Source organism: Macrobrachium rosenbergii, chromosome 4, assembly GCF_040412425.1.
Source record: "Macrobrachium rosenbergii isolate ZJJX-2024 chromosome 4, ASM4041242v1, whole genome shotgun sequence".
NCBI lineage: Eukaryota > Metazoa > Arthropoda > Malacostraca > Decapoda > Palaemonidae > Macrobrachium > Macrobrachium rosenbergii.
The window spans coordinates 6037501-6061382 of record NC_089744.1 but is presented as its reverse complement, the minus strand read 5'-3'; the positions used below and the strand labels follow the sequence as shown (position 1 = coordinate 6061382).

At 33.9% G+C, this 23882-nt stretch overlaps 1 protein-coding gene across 2 annotated transcripts in view; it reads right to left on the bottom strand.

Moving 5' to 3' along the window:
• Nucleotides 1-15598: 15598 nt before the first annotated feature.
• The window catches only part of LOC136830185 (glutamate receptor 1-like), a 445402-nt gene continuing 437118 nt past the window's right edge, over nucleotides 15599-23882 (bottom strand). For both annotated transcript variants that reach the window (XM_067089464.1, XM_067089455.1), the window contains exons 17-20: nucleotides 19708-19813; nucleotides 18626-18763; nucleotides 17031-17105; nucleotides 15599-16921 (exon numbers count right to left, since the gene is read on the bottom strand). In XM_067089464.1, the coding sequence (XP_066945565.1) occupies nucleotides 16853-16921; nucleotides 17031-17105; nucleotides 18626-18763; nucleotides 19708-19813 (388 nt within the window). In that variant the 3' untranslated portion in view covers nucleotides 15599-16852. The remainder of the gene's footprint in view (nucleotides 16922-17030; nucleotides 17106-18625; nucleotides 18764-19707; nucleotides 19814-23882) is intronic.

Here is a 23882-nt window from a genome sequence, read left to right as displayed (position 1 = left end):
TTTCAAGCAAAGTACATACAGTAGGACAAAGGATCACGAACATGACTTGGCATTACAAACGAAAATAACATTAATTATACATCTTAGCGTGAAATCAATTTGTGATAAAGAATAAATAGCCAAATATCAAAAGAACATAAATAAAGCTGTTTGTTTCATGAATTCCCTTGACCAATTATCGAACATTCATTAGACCGGCAAGGGGTGTAGAGATTACCCTTCATATAAATGATAGCCATTTGCCATTGTTTTTATTTACCAAAGCATTCTCCTATCAATGTTTATAATATATATATATATATATTGACATTACATGTATGCAAATGATACACAGTATAAAAGGTACAAAGACCTCTTATTTTCTTTATTTCCTATTATTATATCCTATCTTTCACTGATATGAATGAAATTGTATAAGAAATTCTTAGTCCCTGGTTGGTTCCCAGCTACGCTGTTATTATATGTATCTGTCTATATATACATACATACATATACATGCACACACACATAATATATATATATATATATATATATATATATATATATATATATATATATATATATATATATATATATATATACACTGACAGTGAAGGAAAATAGTATAATTATTTAAGTAAATCTAATTATGGCTTATAATCGACAGTGTTGAGGGAATGACTCCCAAGGTTCACTGGTAAATTATTCTTGTATTTAACATTTCTGTATTTGCATTACATCTCTTAGAATCGCCTAAGTCTCCAGTTTCTGGAAAAAGCTAATCTCTTAAGGAAGCGAATCATCATTAGTATAAACTTCCCAACTCTTTCGTTTAATTACGCTGCATATTTCATAGTGTTTGGTGAGACCATTGTCTAAATTTTTATATGCTCTTTGTCTCTGTCTGTTCCTTGGTAATGATCCACATTAACTTTTACTATCTTCGTTCTTTTTGACACTTAATTTTAGTAATGCAAATCTGTTCATTAAAAGCTTTGGAAATCAACATACGATCAATTCATTCGTGTTAACATGACACTTGCCTAAATTCTGGATGATACAAAAGATCCGTTAGAAGCCAATATTCCTTTTCCGTTTTTACATTTCATGAATATTTTTTACCTTTCTGGTGATGTTTGCTTTGAAGTTGATACACAACACTTGTTCCTTGGATAAAATAAAGAAAAAATTAAACTTCATATCAATAAATATTCGTTGCAATCCAGGTTTTGTAAAAATGCTTACTAGTTCCTTGATTGCATATATATATATATATATATATATATATATATATATATATATATATATATATATATATATATATATATATATATATATATATATATATATATATATATATATATATATATATATATATATATATATATATATATATATATGCAACGAAGTCTGAAAGCCTAAGGATATATTTTGATCTGGAAAGGTTCTAACATTATTACTAATGACGAAATTCCGCCTAGCCTAACCTAAGTACGAATAAAAAGTTAACTATTTTACAGGCTTTTTCCCAGTTGTACACGCGAAATACATTATAGAAAGGTGTCTTATTATTTGATCATACTTACACTAGTACATAAATACATCCTTCATGTAAATGCAACACAGATAATAAAAACAGACAAAAGCGACAACTAGTCGAATTGTTTGCTGTCGTTTCTCGTCTGCCGTGTAGGAACAAAGCCGGCCATTTCTGGTATGGAGAACAAAAGTGAAGACAGAGCCTCTACTGGCAAAGAAGAGAAACAATACCTACAGTATGAAGCCTGTTGTAGACGTTTCTCCGAAGGTCCACTAGTAGTAGATGGCATCAATTGCATTTTTTTTTACGTATGTCTCCATTTTACGGTTACTAATAATACGTGTCAACTTGGCATTATTGCTATACTTTTAATATGATTGTGTCTACCATAACTCTTGATTTAAATGGATGGTGCAAATTTGTCGATTACGTGTGAATGAGAGTCATTTACCTTTAATATTACATATATATATTCTTCATATTGATTGAGTTTTTGGTCCTTCGTGATAATGATCTCTCCTTTCTAAGGCACCTGTGGTCCCTACTGATATACCATGATATGTATTAGTCCCATTCCATAAATGGAACATCCATTGCATATTAAACATAGGTGTAGAAGAATGAGAAATGTAAATATTATTGCTTGAATATAAATTATAATGACTAACGTTCACAATGCCTGATAGTCAGACCTTTCGAAATGAAACATGATGTTTAATAATTTTGTAATTCAATAGAAATTTCGAAACACTTAAACGTGGCCTTTAAACCTTTACCACTACCAGCACAGAGAGAGAGAGTTTTGGGAAGTTTTGTGCATATGAAACTGGTGATAAATAGAATATTTTCATTAATGCCTCGGATTAATAAGAAGTTATGTTAATTCTGCATTTACAATCACACTCCAACATTGCTACCAGAGAAAAGGAGAGAGTACACAAAGGATTTTGATCGAGAAATAAAATTTTAAATAGGTTTCAGGAACACACAATGACGCACATTAATTATTCGTATATCGCGATAAATAGCTCGAAGAACTTTTCAGTAGACGTCTGGCTTGAATACCGAAATCCTTCCATTTTTTACGGAAATGATTTTGGACAGAAGGTCCCTGGTATTCTCATGGGACTCTGTCTTTCCAGTTTTTTTTTTATAGGCGAGGATATCATTTTCCTTCACAGTTTTCCATGTAATGCTACATCCTGATTGTTGTGCTATTTGTTTTTTTTTTTTTTTTTTTTGGGGGGGGGGGTGGTTTGAGCGCAGCTTCATGTATGATGCCGAGTGACTCCATTTTTTTTTATCGTTTGCGTTAAATTCTCACGCCATAATTTATTGCTTTATATAATAAATGCCTCGTGTCTTTGTCCCGGCTTAGCACAAGACTTCTTCATCCCTTCTAGGTTACGAGAGCAGAAAATATTTTTGCAAGTTTATTCTACTTTATAGTGAACAATTCGACATAGGAGATGATAATGGTAATGACACACGCACACGTATACACACACAAACACACACACACGTATACATACACACATACATATATATAATATATATATATATATATATATATATATATATATATATATATATATATATATATATATATATATATATCATATCATATCGTGAGAAACAGGAAAATATAAAATTTCTGTTGGTAAAACCGATAATTTTCGAGAGAAGCTTTTTTTTTGCTGGCGAGTTAACTCGTCTGTCAAAATACATACAACCACGTATCTTTGGTAAAATGTATGCATATATCAGAGCACGTCCGAAACAGTACAGGCACGGACCATAATATCTAGGAAGAGCGAGTGAGCATGGAGTGCTGGAATGTATGATGCAGAATGTGTATTGTTGCTGGATGAGACGCTGATGAGTTTTTTTTTTTTTTTTTGTGGGTGTTTGTTGTGGCCGTTCCTATGGTATTCCAGAGTAATTCAAACAAGTAAAGTCTGAATTTCAAAATATTAGACAGAGAATTCGCTTGGTTACGAATGTTATGGGGAAGTGGTTCATTTACTCTTCAAACGTCCAGAATTCTTCCGTTCGTCAGATGGCATTCTACCTACCCAGGATCAGGTATAACCCCCTCCCTAACCCTCACCCCGCAAGAAAGAATTATATTAACCTAATCGCTGGAGGGTTTTTTGTCATCCTTGGGAGAAATGACTTTTTTTTGTGTCTTGAGGACGCTGGGTTGGGGGACGGGGTGATTGGAATGACATACCTGTCGTTTACAGTTGCAATAACCATGGCCTTTGCGTTGCCAGGTTACAAAAAGTCAAGAAGTCAGTCAATTTACTGCTGTTTTAAAACTATTGTTCCCTTTAATGTTGCCTGTTATGCTTGCAGTTTTAAGCTCAATCTGTAATTGCCAAAATTATTTACTTTTTAATTCCAGAGAATCGTGGCAAGAAAAGAGGCGTTGAACGAGTTAAGTTCCAAAACATAAGTTAGTAAAACTTACATAAAAATATCCGTATTATAACAGTTGGTTTTGTCGAGCTAACTCTTCCTCACTTTTATTTCGTTCTTATATGTACATTTTTTTTAACGACTAATAAGTTTTTATAATATAACCAATTAAAATAATTGCTATTTTTTGGCAAATTAAGAAATGTTTATGCAAATAAAAATCTATAAGTACCGTAATTATAAAATGCTGACTCCTCGTTAGGACATACTTCGGCTATTTAAAACCATGTTTTTTTTCACAAATATTTCCTCCGTTACACCAAGCAGTATTCTTTGTACAATTAAAAATTCTGGAAAACTTTGGAATTTAATGGAAATTAATACGACTTTATATCATAAGTTTTTAAAATAGTAATTAATTCAAAAAACTTTTCAGGTATACAAATAATGTAAAGGGGGTTATATTTTTGGTTTGCATTGCATTTGCATAAAATGTGAAATGCATGTCTTTTATACAAATGAATTGCTGCGAAATGCGATATGTAAATTCTGTTCCCCATATTTTCCATCACTAATGATGGAGCTGAATATTACTAAAAATCTTCAAGAGAATAGGAATGAAATGAAATGGCTTAGTTCTGTTTCTAAAGTAGAATTCGGCTTTAACAGTGAACCGTTTTAATGTTCCATAGGTTTATTGTAATAATTTATAAACATTTTATTGTTATTACTTACAGTCAAAGGAAAATATCGAAGTATTATAATTTTAGGTGTAATCCACATGTTTTCCGGTGAATTAATATTTTATATCGAATCTTCGTTATAAGACGAACACCTTCACAGCTCGTTATTAATAAACAAAACATATTGTATTTTCGATGAAATATCCATATTTTATGGGAAATGGTGTATTTATTGTTTTATCCCCATTACAGCACAATTTTGAACTGCGTAAGTTAACTTATTTTAGATACAGGGATAAAATTTTCAGTATTTTTTTGCTGGTATCAGAGTATACTTCCTCTCTAATGCCACTTTTCCGTAGTTATGATTGATAACATAGTAAGCAGTAGGAATTAAAAAATCATCTGATATCATTTTGACTTTCGTAAAGGGATATTTGATACTGGTAATCAAATAATTTTATGTAACCCTGATCTGAACGGGGAAAAAAAATCGAAAATATTACCAGGTCCAACGGTGAGGAAATCAACTTCTTGAAAAAAAATATGTGTGACAGCAGAATTCAGGAGAAATGGAAACAGGAAGCATTCCAGTCTTTTTTCTCTCAATATACTGTACCAAATACAATGAGTAAGAGTAACGTACATCTGATTAGATAACAAGCCTTTCATGACCTAGATCTCCAACATAAAATCTTAGATTTTATTATGTAAATTGAGTGGAGAAGGCAAGATTATGTGTGATTTTAAGAAAAAAACTACGCCTGCTTTGCCATCCTCTTTCTTTAGCGCGTTAGAGTAAGCGGGTTTTCACTAATGTCATATTTTTCTTCCTTTTGTAATCTTTCGACCATGGCAATTATCACCTATATCCCCTCTGCCATTGTATTCATCTAGGTCACACTTGCCCGAGTTTCCACTTTCCCTTTTTGTTACTCAGAAGTATCCTGCACTAAACGTTCATCCTTCTCAATACACGCACCTTTTGCTACAGACCTTGATAGTTTAATCAACCCCAGCCAAACATTCCAAAGAATTTAAGATTTTATGAATGACTTACCGATTCAGGGACTTAAACCCCGATTAATTTTTCAGATGATACAGGCACTGTCATATTGACAACTGAAAAATGATCTCCTTTATCCACCTACACAGTTGTCAGTAGGAACTTTGATTCTGTAGCACGCTTTCAGAAACATTTCACTGGTTACAAAATGTTGGATAGGTGGCTTACATAACAGGCTCAGTTATGTTGATGTATTTGTGACGGGGGAAAATAATAGGGTTTGTTACCATATTTTTCAATGTTTAGTCCTACATCTTTAAGACGTCTAGCATATGCTTAGAGGAGAGTATAAAGGCCTTCAAAACGACATGCAACATAATTAATGTTCTGTGTAATACCAAGCACTGGACAATATGAACAAATAAATGAGCATTCTCACACCTCTGGCACCAAATTGATGGAACACTTCAGAGAATTTAGAGAGCATCTTTTAGTGAATAATTTGAGCAAATTATTAACGTTGCCACAAAAGCTGCTGTAATGGTAGTTCCATGCTAGATATTCATATAAAATTGATTTTGAAATCTATTTTTTCCATGATAGCTTTGTTTTAAAGTTTCTTGTACCAACTTGATGCTATAAAAATGTTAGAAAATGATAAAACACCCGAGTTCACTCATTTTTTTTTTCTATAACAGATTTCATATTCGGTGAAAGACCAGCTAATTTGGTGAGGGATGATGTGAAATCTCTGGAATTGGATTCCAAAATAGTCATTATACCCTTCGCATGACCAGTCTATACAACTTAGGTATATTTGTGTCGTTTATAACGATTCCGAAAAATTCCTTACCCAAATTTGCAAGACCCACGCTGACTGGCCTGTCAGAACAAAACTTTAATTTAATTTTTAATAAATAACATTGAATGCCAAAACCTTACACTGAATGCATATCGCTACAGGTTTATTCATTTATCCAAACCCAGCTAGTAGCGATTGGCATATGGTGCCTAGGCACATGAAAATATATATCAATAATCTTAAGATATTAAGCGCTGTAATTATTAACCAGGATAACCAGGAAAAAGTTGGCATGGGAAGTAATTTATCTAAACCAAGCCAACAAACTCCTCAGTGGAAGAAACAATAAAAAATTCAAAGACCTTTTTATATCCGACTATTATAGCAGAAAAACATACATGATCAGCACATCTGCTGTAAAGTTTCTCATCCCTCTCTCAGTCATCTTGAGTCAAATAAAAAGCCACTGTCAATAATCAGCAATAGAGCAATGTCACCTAATTTGTGTATCTTAAGTGTCTTTTTTTTTAAAGTAGCTTTTCCAGAACAAATTTTCAAGATCGAATTCTGAGAGACCGGCCTGCCGCCTGGGGATATTACTGATTGGTTGTTATCTAAGTGGGCCGAGTTTGTGCCTAAGTCTCTAAGGGTTCCAAGGAGGCACCGTCGGTATCATCAAGGGGTTAACACCCCACCTTTTAGGATTTGGTAAATTCCTTTTTGCCAAATATCCCTATTCCCTTTTCCTCCCTCAAACACAGCCGGACCCCTCGAAAAAGAAAAAAATGAAATTTCTTTAAGACCTGAACTGAAGTGCAGAGGATTTCATGCATAGATTTTTGTAACAGATTCAGTGGATCTGTAGTAAATGCACATACTAAATTCATTACCTGAGTAAGTTAGCTCTAATTACCTTTTAAGAATTCTTGTACAGCAAAACTTGGACCATTTTCTGAAGGTCCTGGAAAATAATATTAAGCATGGTGTGATTTTTGTAATCATGTAAAGGTAATTTTCACGAAGGGAAATTTGTGTCCTTAGCTTGCACTTTTATTATTCAGACAACTAGTAAAATTTCTTAATCAGCTCTTTAAATCTAAACCCTGAGTTTGCATGAAATAGTTGGATAATATTTCACTTTTCGGAATTGAATTTAAGAGAATTTCTGCTGGTTATTTGCATCCTCAAAGAATGGGGTAGAATGTGAAAGTGAATACATTTCTTTTATGGAGACTTTGACAGAGGGAAATTTTACACCAGTACTGTATAAGCTTCCTGTCTATAAGGAGAAGCCGTCATTTCAGTATCCTGTTTCCATTTTTAAAGTCATCAGTACGAAAGCAAAGCCTATATTGTCAAGTAATTCATTATGAGTCATACGCCCTCCAAGCATTCAATCCTGTAACAACGCCAATATATAATTTAGATTATGTTGACATTGCCATTCAGTAATCTGTTCCCAAAACAAATCTAATTTCATTCATGCCCCGAACGAAAGATCAAAATAATATAACAGCGGAATTAATTTCACGTCTATGAATTGCTTCAGGAATAGTACTTGCTAGAATAGAATTATTCATATGCTGTTATGGATTCTACCGCCATCAATTCGGTAGTCACTAATTTTTACCGGAAAACGTAACCGAGAGGATAGCTTCCCACATCAAACTTATCTGGAATTCAATGGAAAAAGTGTCCCCAAAAAATTACGTAGGTGATCGGCAAGATATAGATATCAAAATTTTGACATTTTTCATTATGAATATAACAGCCGCTCTAAAAAGACCAGGGATACATCGCAGAAGGCATTTAGGAATGTTTAATGTTTCATGGTCGTACTAAAGTTAGATTTAGTAAGCGAGGCCTTTATCAAACTCAGAAGATCAGTTCATGTTCCATCACATTAACTCCGATATGACCCAGTGTGCAATAAGACTAGTCATATAGACCATACTTTAACCAGTGACAATCCACTTGAGAATATATTTTTACTCAGTCCAATATGTAGTTCTGGTTACTGGTGATAAATGTGGTTATTAAATGTTTGAGGCAAACTTGTCGGAGTTCTGTCTTTTATATCTATCTATGAAAAATTATTCATGGCATTGATGAGATGGAAACGAATTACCAGATAGTCCAAGGATATCCACAAACATTGAACTAAAGGACGGGCTTTCACCTATTTCTGCTCACCAGTCCTTGAGATATTTTTGTAACATGTGGACAGACACACGGACAAGTGAATGTATAAACTTTTCACAACTTCGACATCGTTGATATAGCCATCTGCTCCATGAAGAATCCGGACGTGTTTTTATTCAAATATGATCTGATTTTATCGTCATTTGCCTGAGCAGGGGAATAATGATTCCTTGCCATAGAACGTTTTACAATTTACCTTCAAAGTTATGTACCGGCGTATATATATACACACACACAATATATATATATATATATATATATATATATATATATATATATATATATATATATATATGTGTGTGTGTGTGTGTGTGTGTGTGTGTGTGTGTGTGTGTGTGTTCCGATCCCTTATCGTCATAGAGATCTATCGTTCCAATGAGTAACAAATATCATTCTTTCATTTTTCATTTTTCTGCTTTATCGTCAGCGCAATATGTTTTAATGAAAAGCTCTTTTGACTCTTTTCGAGAAAGGTAGAGGGAAGGTTTTGTGTAATCAATAAATGGATGTCAAATTCATTTATTTTGCGCTCTGAAATTATATTACACGGATCTGTTGTTCAGTGATTACATTTTAGATATCTCTCGTATCAAATAAAATGCTTTTGCATGAAAAATATTGGATTATAAATGCTCTAATCCAAATTAGACTTCCTATAACAAATACGGCCATCCGATAATCAAATGATGAATGCGCCCTAAGACTCATCAGCATTTATAGAAATCTGGGGCCCTCAATTACTATTTATATTATTATTTCGTTCCTGTGAAAAAATTCGTTGATTTTCTATAGAATGTTTTCAGTGTGATATTACTTTTTACTCTCGGAGATGTAGAGATCAAATCAAGCCTCCGAGATTCATTAAGGAAAGGTGTTTTGTTTTCCATTAGTAATTCGACCCCTCACCACAAAGGGGAAAGTTAAAGTGAATTAACGAAGGTTTGAAGATCAGCAGGGATCAAATATTCTTGTGAAGCATTCAGGAAAGGCCGGAGCTACAATAAGTGGAGGGTTGCAAAGAAATATGGCCGGTGGTGGGCAGGTGTCGCACTGATGATGTGGGTAGCCTGGATGGCAGTGTGACGTGAATTATGAGCTTGATCTTATCAACTAAATCAATAGGAGCAACGTTCTCGCTGATGAGGTGTCGTCTGGTGATTTCTTGGTGATGGTGATTATGATGCATGTAGCCTTCACAGAAGACTTCGACTGGCTTACCCTAGTCGCGATTGTTTTGGCGCTGGTTGTTTGTTTGCCGTTTGTTCAGGGAGTACCATTTGATTGTGAAGATCTTTGTTAGAGTATTCGATGGTGATGAGGACATGGGAAACTCCTTCTACCTTGGATACTCTTTCTAACTTACTGCTTGTGTGAGACTAGTTGGAATAATACATGAGGACCCTACTAGCGAAGACGTTAATGACTGATTTCCATTACCTCCAGGAAGGGAAGGATACCATCTTACGTTTCCTTACAAGTACATCTTAAGGAAGAACATGCTTTAGAATTACTCATAGGGGACCTCTATGTCTTTGCCAAGCTCGACACTAATAAATTTCATAGTCGGTATAGTGCAAGAAAATTGAAGAGGTGTTTATCCACGACCCCAAACGTACAGCTTGGTGAATGGGACCCCAAGGAGGGATCCCATTGTAACATAATCTACCTGATATGAAGATACATTCAAATCTTTCTCAGGGACGTCCAGATTTGGTGTGGTCTCACCCGTGTATATCTAGTCGAGGTGATCAATGGCTTCTTCGACAGGAATAATTGTGAAGAGGCTCTCTATGTCATGGGAACTGATGGTCCCATTGGGAGGGGAATCCCATTATATATGTATATATATTGTATACTGTATATATATATATATATATATACATATATATATATATATATATATATATATATATATATATATATATATAAAATTCTCTGATATTTTTATAGTCACACACCTTCAGCTACAAATGTCGTTTAATACCAAATTCCCTCAACCTACGAGTAAACGCCTAAGGGGAATTTGTAAGTGATAAACGATCCGTCACCAGGTGGACTCGAACCACCGCATGGTTGGGGAACGACGGCTTTCCAGTGACGCTATCTTTAGGCTATTAAGAGAGATATATGCTGATACCGACATATGCCTGTCGAATTCAGGTTTTTGCACTTAAGTTGATATCAGTGTGCATGATCGCCGATTGGTACGTTTGAAACACGTCGCTATTTATGAAATTTTGTCATATACACTGTGCTATTTTTATATTCACAAACATTAAGCTATAAATGCCGGTTAATATCAAATTCACTCAACCTCGGAATAAACAACAAAGCGGAATTTATAGGTGATAAGCGATCCGTCACCACGTAGACTCGAACCTGTTGTGTTGCTATGTGGTTATGTGTGCTTTCAATTGTACTTACCGTCTAAGGTTGCGAGATGATGACGGCTGGTGCAGTCGAATTGTGTAGCGAGTGCGAAACTACTTGCTGCATCTGGTCGACTTGGTACAAGTCAAAGTCCACAGATGTTAGTTCGAGGACTGTAAGACTGCGCTTAGCAGGAGAAAAAGTAGTAATAACGAATCCGTATGGGTCTGGACTGGATAGGGAAAGAGAGAAGAAATTTGGTTTTGCTGGACTTGTGGAGTACGGTAGGACGGTTGTGTTAGGTATGGAGTTCCTGGAGTAAATGACGATGAAAAGGGTCGTCTGGAGATGTGTAAGAATTGTATGAATACCCCAGTCTTTATATTTTGCTCTGCCATCATTGGGAATATCGATTTCCTGCATGGATGTATGAAGTAACATCTACCGTATGTTCGTAGAAGTGATTTCTTCATAATATCCATAAGTATCCACGTTCCCGCTTGGTACACTAATTCATTCTATTTAGTCCCAACGGTCCTTCACTACTAAACCGTGAAACTACAGGACAGCCATCATGGCAATATTGTGGATGTTGATTTGCGAAATTTTAAAATAGCTGCAATGCCACTTTAAAATGCCGTGTACGAGAGAAATACTTTTCAGGACCTATTTTGAATTGCTTTTTTATGGATTTATCTGACTGCTGATTTATCTGTAATTGGTTTTTATTTTCATCTTCAATACTCATGTGATTTCCTTTTGGTGGCAGCATGTTGGGCAAATTATTATTGTTATTCAGAGACAAAATACCCTGATGTCGTTAGTGCAAGTTGTCTTAAATCATTTTAGCATAAAAATGTGCCGTAGTCACTGTATTTTCTTTTATCAGCCTTTCTTCATGTAAGTCCAATGGTCCAATGCTAGGGCAATGTGTATAGAACTGACTCAGCTAATATAAAATATAATACTATATTCGCTTTTTTTCCTTATTTTTTGCGTAAAAATAGGATTAAAAAAGACTCTTAAATCAGTTAAACGGCTAATATAAATATAAATGTTAAAGGAATCTTTTAAGCTACGTTAAATATCATTGTCTGCCATTTATTTAATTAGATTTCTTCTCCTTTTTCCTCTTCCTACGTGGATAGAAAAGGGTTGCATATGGCACTTATGACCGCTGATGATATGACTAAAATTGGTGCCTTTAAGAAAAATATTTTTTTGGTGTCAACTATATATATGTTATATGTCTAAATTTAACTTATTACTTTCATATTTGCCTCATCACAAGGATTGACGTAGATAATATTTTAAAAATATTATATATGTATATGTATAATCAGAAATATAAACGTAATATATATATATAATATATTTTCATATATATATATATATATATATATATATCCATCCCGTGATACGAGGAATACTACAGTGACACACTAACCAGTCGGCCATTATGTCACTGTATCCTGATATATATATATAAAATATATTACTCGAGGTATATATATATTATATATATATGAATCATATGATGTGATAAATATCATATATATATATCTCACTCACATATCACTTATTCATTTTTAAAGTGCAAATTTGCTATTGACACAAACAAAGGAATGAAAGAGGCATATTCAACAACAATAAGACAAATATCTTTATTAAACAATCAGCTTATCATTTCATCTATTACATTCTAGATTCTTGAGTAAAAACACAAATAGTTATAACACACATCCTAATGATAATATATATTATATACAGCATGTTTTTTTTTATCACAGTGAGGGATATGCAAGACAATTCTCTCTCGAGTTAAAGTAGAATGACACTCATCTACTACGCTGCTGATCTGACTGACTTTACAAAAACAACTACCATATAAAATTCTTTTTTTGTTCCACTAGGCTCATTCTAGGACTAAGTTTACATGCATTATTTTTTTTTCTTCGTTCGTCGCTGGAAACTAATCGAAATTCTTATTTTTATGCGTATATTTAGATAAGGATATACGGCTTGCGCGTGTATATATAGTATATATATGATATATACATATAACTATGTGTATGTATGTATGTGTATGTAAAATATTTACAGTGCCTATTCATTTCATGTCTAATCGTGTGTGGCGAGTATGTATTTTTGTGTTTAATGAGTGTGCGGTTTTACATGTGTGTTTGTGTGTTCACACACACGCACATGCGTACAGTCAAACATACACACTAACTGTGTATACAGTCAAACATATATATATATAACTGTATATATATATATATATATATATATATATATAATATATATAATATATATATATATATATATATATATATATTTATTTATTTATATATATAGCATATATAGTTGCCTAACATTGCAGTAGCCTAACATTGCGTAGAAAAGTATTTATTAATGGCCAAACATTGCTCTCAACGAAGGAAATTCAGCCTAACAAACACTAAGTAGACTCCTTAAAAAAAAAGTTGACCTTCATGTCGAAAATTAAAAGTTCTCCATCACTTGTATAGCAATCTGGTAGTTAATTTTCTGAGCTACAGAGATGTGTTTCTTATGAATAGTATATTTCCTAATGCAATAATGGAGTGATGTAAATGTAAATGACATATTTTGAATTATGTATATCAGATAAGATCCCAAGGTTAGGAGACAGTGAAACTGATTTTAACCCTAATGTCTCACCATTTACTATTTGTAATATTCTTGAATCCTTTCAAAACTGAAAAATATTTCGAATGAGCTCTTCTTATAAGTGCCAAAGCACACCACCAAATTGCAGGAGGTCAGTTCTACGAAAAAGTAATCTTTCTCACAGTTCCAATTTTAAGAACATAATTTTGAAAATAGCGTTTAATGCAGGAGTATTTTTTCTTTGGTTTCTCAGGAAAATGGAATATTTTCACCTTCATGAACACTTCGCGTAGTTCTTCTATACGTATTTGAAATTTTCACTGTAAACACCACTTGCTTTCATGCATAAGACGCATGGATATTCGAGTAAATCTTCAGCACAAATTGAAATTTTACTATGTTATCTTTGCTCATTCTATACAGACAGAGATTATTTTTTGCACCAAAATACATTATGGAAAGATTATCCCAATTGAAAAGCTTCAAACTTATGAAAAATTCTATTTTTAATTTCATGACACAAATGCAGGGGAACTATTATTAACACGTTCAACGGATAAAGCCCGAATAATCTTTACTCACGTAACTTCAGGTCACCACGTGAAAAATTGTTCATGATATTTTACGAAAGAAGTTTATTTTCCTCAGACAGATCTGCTTTACTCAAAATTCGGTTGCAAGCCAGATGGAAGAGTTTAACCTTAAATATATGAGTTTGGTTGTAATTCTGAAGGTATGGTTAATTGTGTTTATGTTATGAAGACTATGCAAATGAGGAAGAAGTTAATAGTGGAATAAATTCCAGAGCAAATATCCTGCAACCATTAACAGCTACAGTATCTACCAGAGCACCCATTTCATGTAGTTGTTGAATATTAGTGTGCATAAAAAAACATCACTAATAGTCTTTGCTATTCGCTGATATTTAAAAACTGAATTTTTCTATTCGTTTCCACATTTACGAGGGGAATGCCTCAGTACACTTACTCCAACATCGGTAGAATAAACAAGATCTGTGATGCGTCCTTTAAGTACAAAATCGAAGAAGTTTACTGTGAGAAAGATAAAGATACGTATAGGTACTGTAAGAGGAGAAGAGAACCAGAAGACATTGCGGAAATTAACAAAACCAAAGAATGGCAGCGGCTGCTCAAAAGATTTCAGCTACACACTATTAATTTGGAGACGCGATGATCGACGCTTCAGCTACGCTATTTATTGCGTGTCCAAGTTTCAGTAAACCAAAGCCGAGGATCTGAGGGTTATCAAGAAAGGCGTAGCACCCACAATGAGACATTAGGAAAGACTAAAGACCAGTCTCAGTAGTAAGATGTTTGATCGAGATATGAAAGGACACATCATTAGTGGGAAATGAAACTTGATCGCAGTTTCAACAAGCGATCCTTCGTTTCTGTTGATATTTACGGAGATTGGAATTATCCTTTGACAAAACGAATGACGAAGCAGGAGTAATTTTTAAGCAAGAGTTGCAAATTGTCTCAATTTTCAAGCCTAGAAAAGAATAAACGTAGATACTTATATGTGAATGCATGTATATATATATATATATATATATATATATATATATATATATATATATATATATATATATATATATATATATATATATATATATATATATATATGTGTGTGTGTGTGTGTGTGTGTGATTGTATAATTACATAGAAACGCTCCAGACATACCCACTCTCTCCCTCTCTCACACACACACATATACTCTATGTATACACACACACACACACACATATATATATATATATATATATATATATATATATATATATATATATATATATATATATATAATATATGTATTTTTAAAGTGTATTTGTATATGCGAGTTTTTAAAGACCATTTGGACAAGCAAATATATTCATCTAAAAATTACTGTCAGCTCTATTCTGCGATGAAGTGGTCTCCTGATTTTTTTCATATTTTATAAAGCGTCGTTTTGTAAATATTGCAAAGAGTTCTGTGCTTATCTCTGCTGTCCGCCTTTCCCTGACGTAATCTCCATAGTAGTTTAGTAAAATGTTTTCCATGAGGTACAGAACATTTTATACCTGCAATACAAATAAAATATCTAAATCTTTAATGTGTCAAAAACCTGTTCAATTTTAATATATAAATGTCAGATGGACTCTTTTCATTCTGTTTTCCATTTACGATCTGGTTAGAGGAACGAATTCACTTTCTCAAATTAATTAAATCTAGTTATTTTCAAACACCGGTACAAAAATAAAGCACCATTCAAATCACTGATTTCTACTTCATTAGGAATTTCTGGTGGTGAAAAGAAAAAATTTTAAAGTGGAGAAAAAGTTCTTTGTATCAGGAAAAGACCCTAAGTATATTATTTTCCAAGTTATAACTTTGAATTTCGCATATAAATTGTCTTCACTTTTTTTTAATACATATTAGCAAAATACGAGTTCATATTCCTTAATAGCATGTGGGACTGTAACACTGTAGTCTTTCTTCTATGATTATCAAAACTTGGTAGCATTCAGCTTGCTAGTGAGAATATCATCGTAAAAATGTTCGTGTCAGGCTCTGACATTACCTACATTATAATCAGAGCCCTGACACAGCTTAGAATATCAGCCAGCTAGAATAATTATGCACTATTACAAAACATGATTGTTCCTGAACCTACGTAAAAGCTGCAGCACGACATGCACTTTTAACACGAACATAAACACACTCGAGTTAAAACGGAAAGTCCGCACACTCAGGAGAGGCAGGAGTTGTCGCAGCTGACTGGTTCTCAGCTGCCGGGGTTTTGGTGCTTTGGGTGTTGACTGACAGCATGCTAGATTTGGAAGTCTGAACACCGCTTACCACACCCGACCCTTGAGACTGACTAATGGAACCTTGCGAGGAATTTAGCGGAGGGGAAATGATGAGCAAGCTTTGCGAATCACTACTCAGGGATGTGAACATATTGTTGATCTGAACCTGAGAGGTGGAGGGGTCTTTCGCTAGCACTTTTGTGGCCTCCAGGTTACTGCCCAGAGATGCTTTGGAAGCTCGGCGCTGATTTTCGGTTACGAAAGCCGTTCTGAAAGTTTGCGTGTAGAAGGACTGCTGAAGACTGCTGTTGGAATTAGCTGGGATAGATGTGTGTAACAGATGTAGCTGAGGCTTGTTTTGGCCTTTGGCCCAATGTGGCCGACGTCAGACTTGCGTTTGCGTGTTGGAGTGTATAAGGTCACCGTCCAAAATCTGGGTGGCGGGCGAGTAGAACTGAAATCAAGCATAGGGACTATCAGTATGAACAGAAACTAATAAAAATGCTCTTCACATACTTTAAACTGACAATTAATTATTTTACAAAAGGTTTCTATCAGCTTACCTTCCCATTGTCTAGCTCTCTGTCTCCAGTTATGGACTGTTTCGCTTTTGCTTTCATTGCAGCCGAAAGGCTCAACTATAAGCAGAAAGAGGTGTGAGATGAATTAGATAAAATTTTGAGTACGTAATATTATTGGTAAAATAAATATCATTAATTATTTACCAAGAATCTAAAACAAGCATATATAATATGAAAAATTACGTTCACTTGATTGTAAATGGAATGAAAATGAACATATTTTAGGAAAAATAAAAAAGAAATATCCTCAAGGATATGGTTTAATAATATGGACGACTATTTCTAAATATAATTCGTTCATGCGCCAAGTATTTTACAACCTACTTCATGCAGTTTATATACGTTACAGAATATTCGGGAAAGGTAATAGATTAGAGATTTTGCAATTATGACGATTCACTAAAGACAATATAAAAACGCAAAACCAACGATGATAAAAGATTTTCCGCAGCATATTTCTCTTTAACTGATGGGCAAAAAAAAAAAAAAAAAAGAAAATTGGTATCATGCAGCAAATGATTTCTGCAACCGTCATTGAAAGACAATTCCGTTATCAGTGGCGATGATCAGTGGTTGGTTATTAATTAAATTTGCATTTTCACGTTTGATTACATTTCACAAGTTTAAATTGATCTTCCATATTTCCGTATATATTTAATAAGTAAATAGTATTTGCTCTAATATCAATATTTCAATTCACTGTTCTTAGTATTTATTTAATTCCACTCTATCTTGAACAATCCATCTATAGATATACTTCTTTAATTGTATTTACTAAAAACACTCCTTAAGTAAAATATTCACAAAATGAATATGACTGATTATTATCTGTATAAATATTCCAGGTAGACAAGTTTATTACGTTTATTCATTTTAATTTTTGATGAATTTCATACATGAAAATGATTTAAGAACTTAGCTAATGAGATTACCATTAGTGTATCAACGGCGGGATTGTTAATTTAAAGTTAGTCTTGGTTTAAAAACAACCAGATTGTCCCAAGAAAAGCGGAATTATCCATTTATCTTTTTGTCCTCTGGCGCAATGTAGACAACAAAAATGATAAATACCGCGAGCATGTGTTTCCTATAGGAAATTGTAAACCTATTTACACTTAATAACTGTGAGCCTGACCATATTTTAACATTCATTGATGGTTGCGTACCTGAATGTTCATTTCATCACACTAAAACGTGATTACATCTGGGAAAAATAATCATGAACAGATCAAATTCACGAACTTCAGTCCAAATGTAGTAAGATCATGTGTGAAAAATTCCTTGAACAACTTCAATAAAATTATTTGCTCTAAATATATAGCAGGATTTTGCAATAGGTTTTAAGAAGGTATATTGCTTTCAAAAGTGAATTTATACTTTTGATGTGCGACAAATAAATTCATCAGTAAACAAGCTAAGAAAGACGAAACCAACTCTGCACACACACGCACACACACACACACACAAACACACACAAAAGGAACATTTGTATTGAGGATATTGAGGTGACCATTAGATTATTCAGATAATCATGAGAATCGCATGTAAACAAATACATAAATAAATAAAGTACCGACCTTAGCCCTGTTCGCATCTACTTTGGATTTGTAGCAGAACTCGAGAAGAGCCACCATCAACGAAACAGCTAATCCTCCTGCCATTATGTAAAAGATGCCAGCCATGTTGTTGAGCGTTAGTGCGCTCGACTCGAATTCCTGAAAATGGGCATTAACAACAAATATTTAAACTGCTGAATATTACCCAACTATAAAAAACATTGTAAACTATCGAACATATGTATTGAATGTAATAGTATTTTATGTTTCAAAGATAAATCCAGTTGGACATCCTGAATGTGCTTATTCTATCTATCGTATTACAGTTTGTAGATGTATAGATAGACATATAGAAAGACAGATAGAATTTAGAATAACTCGAAATTATCCAGTACAGAAACATCAACAATCTATTTCCATACCCCTTTCAGTCGTCCTTCTCTCTCTCTCTCTCTCTCTCTCTCTAATTTCTAAATGCCTAACTAACCTCGCCACCACACCACCCACCCCAAGCCCTACCCACCCATAGCCTACACCATTCGCGGGGATCCCCTTAGCTCTAATCAACATACCCGCATAACAGGTACCAATTAACTTTAGAAGCATCAGAGGCACAAAACGAGCATTTGGTGGCCTTCCGTTTTTCTCTCCCTTTAGCCTGATAATTTCGACCTTCCCCATTTCCTGCTATCCATGCGAAATACTTGCGTTCTCTAACGCTGGATATAAGGTCGGTTTTAGCAAAAGCTAATCAATGACTGTTAGAAGAGGGAAGAGATAAATGTTTTCATGAGCAAGAAATGTATATTTACAAGAATTGTACAGCTTATCTGTGCTTATATATATATATATATATATATATATATATATATATATATATTATATATATATATATATATATATATATATATATATATATATATATACACATACATACATACATACATACATACATACATATATATATATACATGTACGTATGTGTGTGTGTTTTGCGTTTGCCGGCGCGGGTATTGTTTGGTTGAGTAATGAATAATACAATTATTTCCAGGGCGATTTCTCAAAATTCAATGTCATATCAGTTCTTTACATCTGCCACTTACCTGTCTGTCCCTTTCACACTGAGTCTTTTCAAACCACCATTTGTTCTTTATTCTGGCCAAATCACCATTTTCCTTCAGGCTCAAGATTGCCAGGTTTAGTCTCTCTCTGCAAAGTAGAAAAGGATAAAAATATTTAATGTAGATTAAGCAGTAATGATTAGGAGCTTAGTAGCTGTTATGCAGTAATGCTATTGGATGAAAAAGTAATTGCTTTGGATACATAAAGATATCCCGTATGTACTACTGGTAACACAGGAGTCTTAACCGTATAAATACATTTCCTTTAGGTAATAATCAGGTTCCCAACGTTTACATTTATTTGGTAAACAGTAAGTGACAACACAAAAACAATCGGGTCCACTCCAGCTCCTCAATATAACTCCATGCTGATGATTGATAAATAATTCTGGAAATAAAAAAAAAAGAGGCCTGAAATAAGTGGCAGCCTAATAAATACATATTATTCATATAGGGTACATAAATTTTCATGCCAACCTTTCAATTATTATTTCCCGTTTCGTATGATTCCGATGGAACTTGTTAGCTCGGTCTGTCTTAAATGCTGACGATTATTTTTCAACCCTGGCATACTTTCAAGGTCACAGGTTAGTATAAAGGATACAATGTTTGGATATTTCCTTTTGACGCCTGGAAACATGAATGTTAGAAGCGTCTTCAAATCCTTATTATCTTAGCAGTCACCTCCATATTTTTTGTTATTATTTATTTTATAAGCAAGTTATTTATGGTAATGTATGATTTCAAAGTGTTTTTAACAATGATTTCATTTACCATTGCATCATGGCAGCATCTCTTTACTAAAGCTGACAAAATGGAACTTTAGTTATTATTATTATCATCATAACTTGAAATTTCTTGCCAGTTTTCATCAATTTGTCATGAATATTTCCTCGACGATAGAAATTCATTTCTCGCTATACTGTGGTTCGGATTCCACAATAAGCTGTAGGTCCCGTTGCTAAGTAACCAATTGGTTCTTAGCCACGTAAAAAAAGTCTAATCCTTCGGGCCAGCCCTAGGAGAGCTGTTAATCAGCTCAGTGGTCTGGTAAAACTAAGGTATACTTACTTATTTCACTCCAAAGTCATACTTTAATCATTCAGGTTAGAAACGTTTCCACGAGGGGTAAAAATTTCAACATCTAATAAATTTACCTGGAGGTATAATCACGAATAATCTGAAGTTTAAACTATTGCTGCAGCTTAAAAGAATCAGCAGCATTCAAAAAAGAACCCATAAAATTGTCATTTTTACCCATCAACTTCGAAAAATATCAGTTAACATCGATTCCTGTAAAACAGTTGCAAGAGAAATAACGTAAATTAATTTTCAGATATGTGTGACACCTTCGCAGTGCAGAGGAAGTGTGACAGAAATGCCAAAATTAATATATTTTTGTTTCTGAAATGTTTAAAAACATTATGAAAAAACGTGGCTAGAATGGACGCTGGCTATAAAACCGTTTTAAAAATTTCTGGCAAGAAAATCTACCTCGTGGAGGTAGAAGAAAAACCATAATCTATTTTTAGAGTTTCAAAGTATATAAAAGGCGAGTTTCAAATTATATAAAAGGTAAAATGTTACGAAATGAAAATATTCTACGTGTCTCTTGTGCAATTTCCAGAATATCTAAAAACGAGTATTTAACAATGGTGCAATTTGAATTTAATAAGTCTCTCTCTCTCTCTCTCTCTCTCTCTCTCTCTCTCTCTCTCTCTCTCTCTCTCTCTCTCTCTCTCTTAATTAGTTAAAAAAAATATATAGCAGAACTGAAAACTGAGCTCGAAGAATAGATGAAATTTCACAATAGTCTTTGACAATTCTAGGTATCTAATTAGTGTTATTATTTTACCCACCCTTTCCGTAAAATATTTCCGTAACATTCAGTATCGTGCCATGACTATGTGATCGCCTGACGCAGTATTGATGCCGTTATTTTATTATCAAGTTCATTAGGGTTAGATTCCTTCGGAAAAGGTGAGAGCTTTACCATACAACAACTCAGGATTAATAGAGTACAGGGTTAAACCGTCCCGGTGTTTCTGCGCATGTTCGTGACGTCACTGGTATGCACCGTAGAAGAAAACCAGGAAAACAAAGAAATGAAGGGTCACTATGATAACTGTTTGCCCACACACATTCTCTCTCTCTTTCACAACCTTGGGTGAGAGAGGTCCCCGTCAGTCTCCAGGTACTGCTGAATGAAAGGACTGATATAATCTGAATTAAAGGATTGATATAATCCTCCATATGTCTTTTTATTGCTATTTGGGTAATGCAGTAGGCCTAACCATGTCAATCCGGACCAGGTGTGTGTTTGTTTCTTTTATGATTCCTTACATTCTTTGGTTAATATAGGTACATACATACATACATACAGACACAGACATATATATATACTGTATATTATATATATATATATATATAAATAATATATATATAAATATATATATATATATATATATATATATATATATATATATATATATATATATATATACTTCAATGACAGTCTTAACTATCATCAGCAACCCACATCATTCAACGTAAAAAAGGATAAGAAAATTCTGTTTAAATTTTGTGCTATGCAATATTGGTGCTCTGAAATTAACCAACTTTTTGTAATTAATTTGGTCGATAAAAAATCATGCATAGGTTTCGGCAAATATCTCGCTCGAGGAGTGAGGAAAATAATTTTTTTAATGATGGTGATCACCTGAAAAGCTTAAAATGCAAACAAATGGGATGCCTTGAGCGAAATTTGAAATAGGAGTAAAAAAAAAGTAAAATAAAGTATGTCAGTTAGTCGTCAGTACTGACATAGCGAGAGACTTCCTATGGATGTATACGTCAGGCAAAGAGCAGGTAAAGCATATAAAGTTTTTCTTCCGCGCTGCCGTCGGTAAAGCTACAGTAGGTGCTTTCATCTCGGAAAACGTGTATTCTAATCCTGTTGAAGTACCGAAGTTCAATTCTCTCGGTTCATTGTCACTCATCCTCGTGAAGTTTACTGAGATTAGGATTCGTTCAAGCCGCGTCCCAGTGGGCAGTTTGAGATCACAATAAGAGTCCATAATTTTACATGTGAATACAGAGGAAAACAATCTTTTTTTTTGCGCATATTTTCGAATGCAGGCTTGGGTATGCAATGGGCCAACATGCTCCTTGTTTAAAACAAATCACAGATAAATTTCATTATTATAGCTTTTTCACGCAAATGCCATTCTTGCCAAATAAATAAGCTTATTGAACTTCAGCTCAGAAGCAGGACTGAGTAATATCCCTTCTACCAGAAGGAGCGTTTCGTAAATTTTCATTTTTAACGTATTCCATCATTTATTCAAAGGACACACATGGGTTTCTACCGCCAATATGTAACGTTGAGCACTTCAGAATCAAATTAAAATAAGGTATTGTTTCTTCTCACAGCCTGAAAGCTTTCCATAAACTGGATCTCTATAGTTCCATGGGATCATCTGCAAACAAAATGTATGTCAGTAAAACTCCTTAATGAATGCAGTCCCAAATACCAAAAACAATACTCGGTTACTAGCTGATGTTTGGCACACCTGCAGCTACTCTCAATCTGTCGAAGTGATCCCTCTGTACCTACACAAAATGATCACTGTCAGTTATTCAATGTTTAGCCGATTTTAGAAAATTTTCTCGAGTCCTTCTTCAAGTAACTTGTAATTAATCCCCAGAGAAACTAAGTCGAGAATGTTTTTTGGTCTACATAATTAACACCTACAGGTTCTTCCCAATTCTACATGAGCTTTAAAGATCGTTCATCTCTATTGGTCTGTAGCCATGTTTCCGTAGGATAAGATTTCTATTTTACAAGTGGTCCTTCAGTGTATCTCAAATTCTACAAAGCAGCTATTTTTCATCCCTTCACGAGATCATACAACTGATATAAATTTTCAATGACCTAGGCACTGCCCGGAAAAACTAGATTTTGTCACGAAACTGTATTACAAACTGCCAGTTCAGGATAACAGTAATTGCAGTGTAACTAGAGCATGCATTATACATACAGCTCTCCATGAATGTCCTTCTTTTAACACATAACTTTCCCATGAATAATGCGCAATACATTTCCTCATTCAAAACCATTGAAATTTCAACTGTCTCGCACTATGTCACTTATCCTG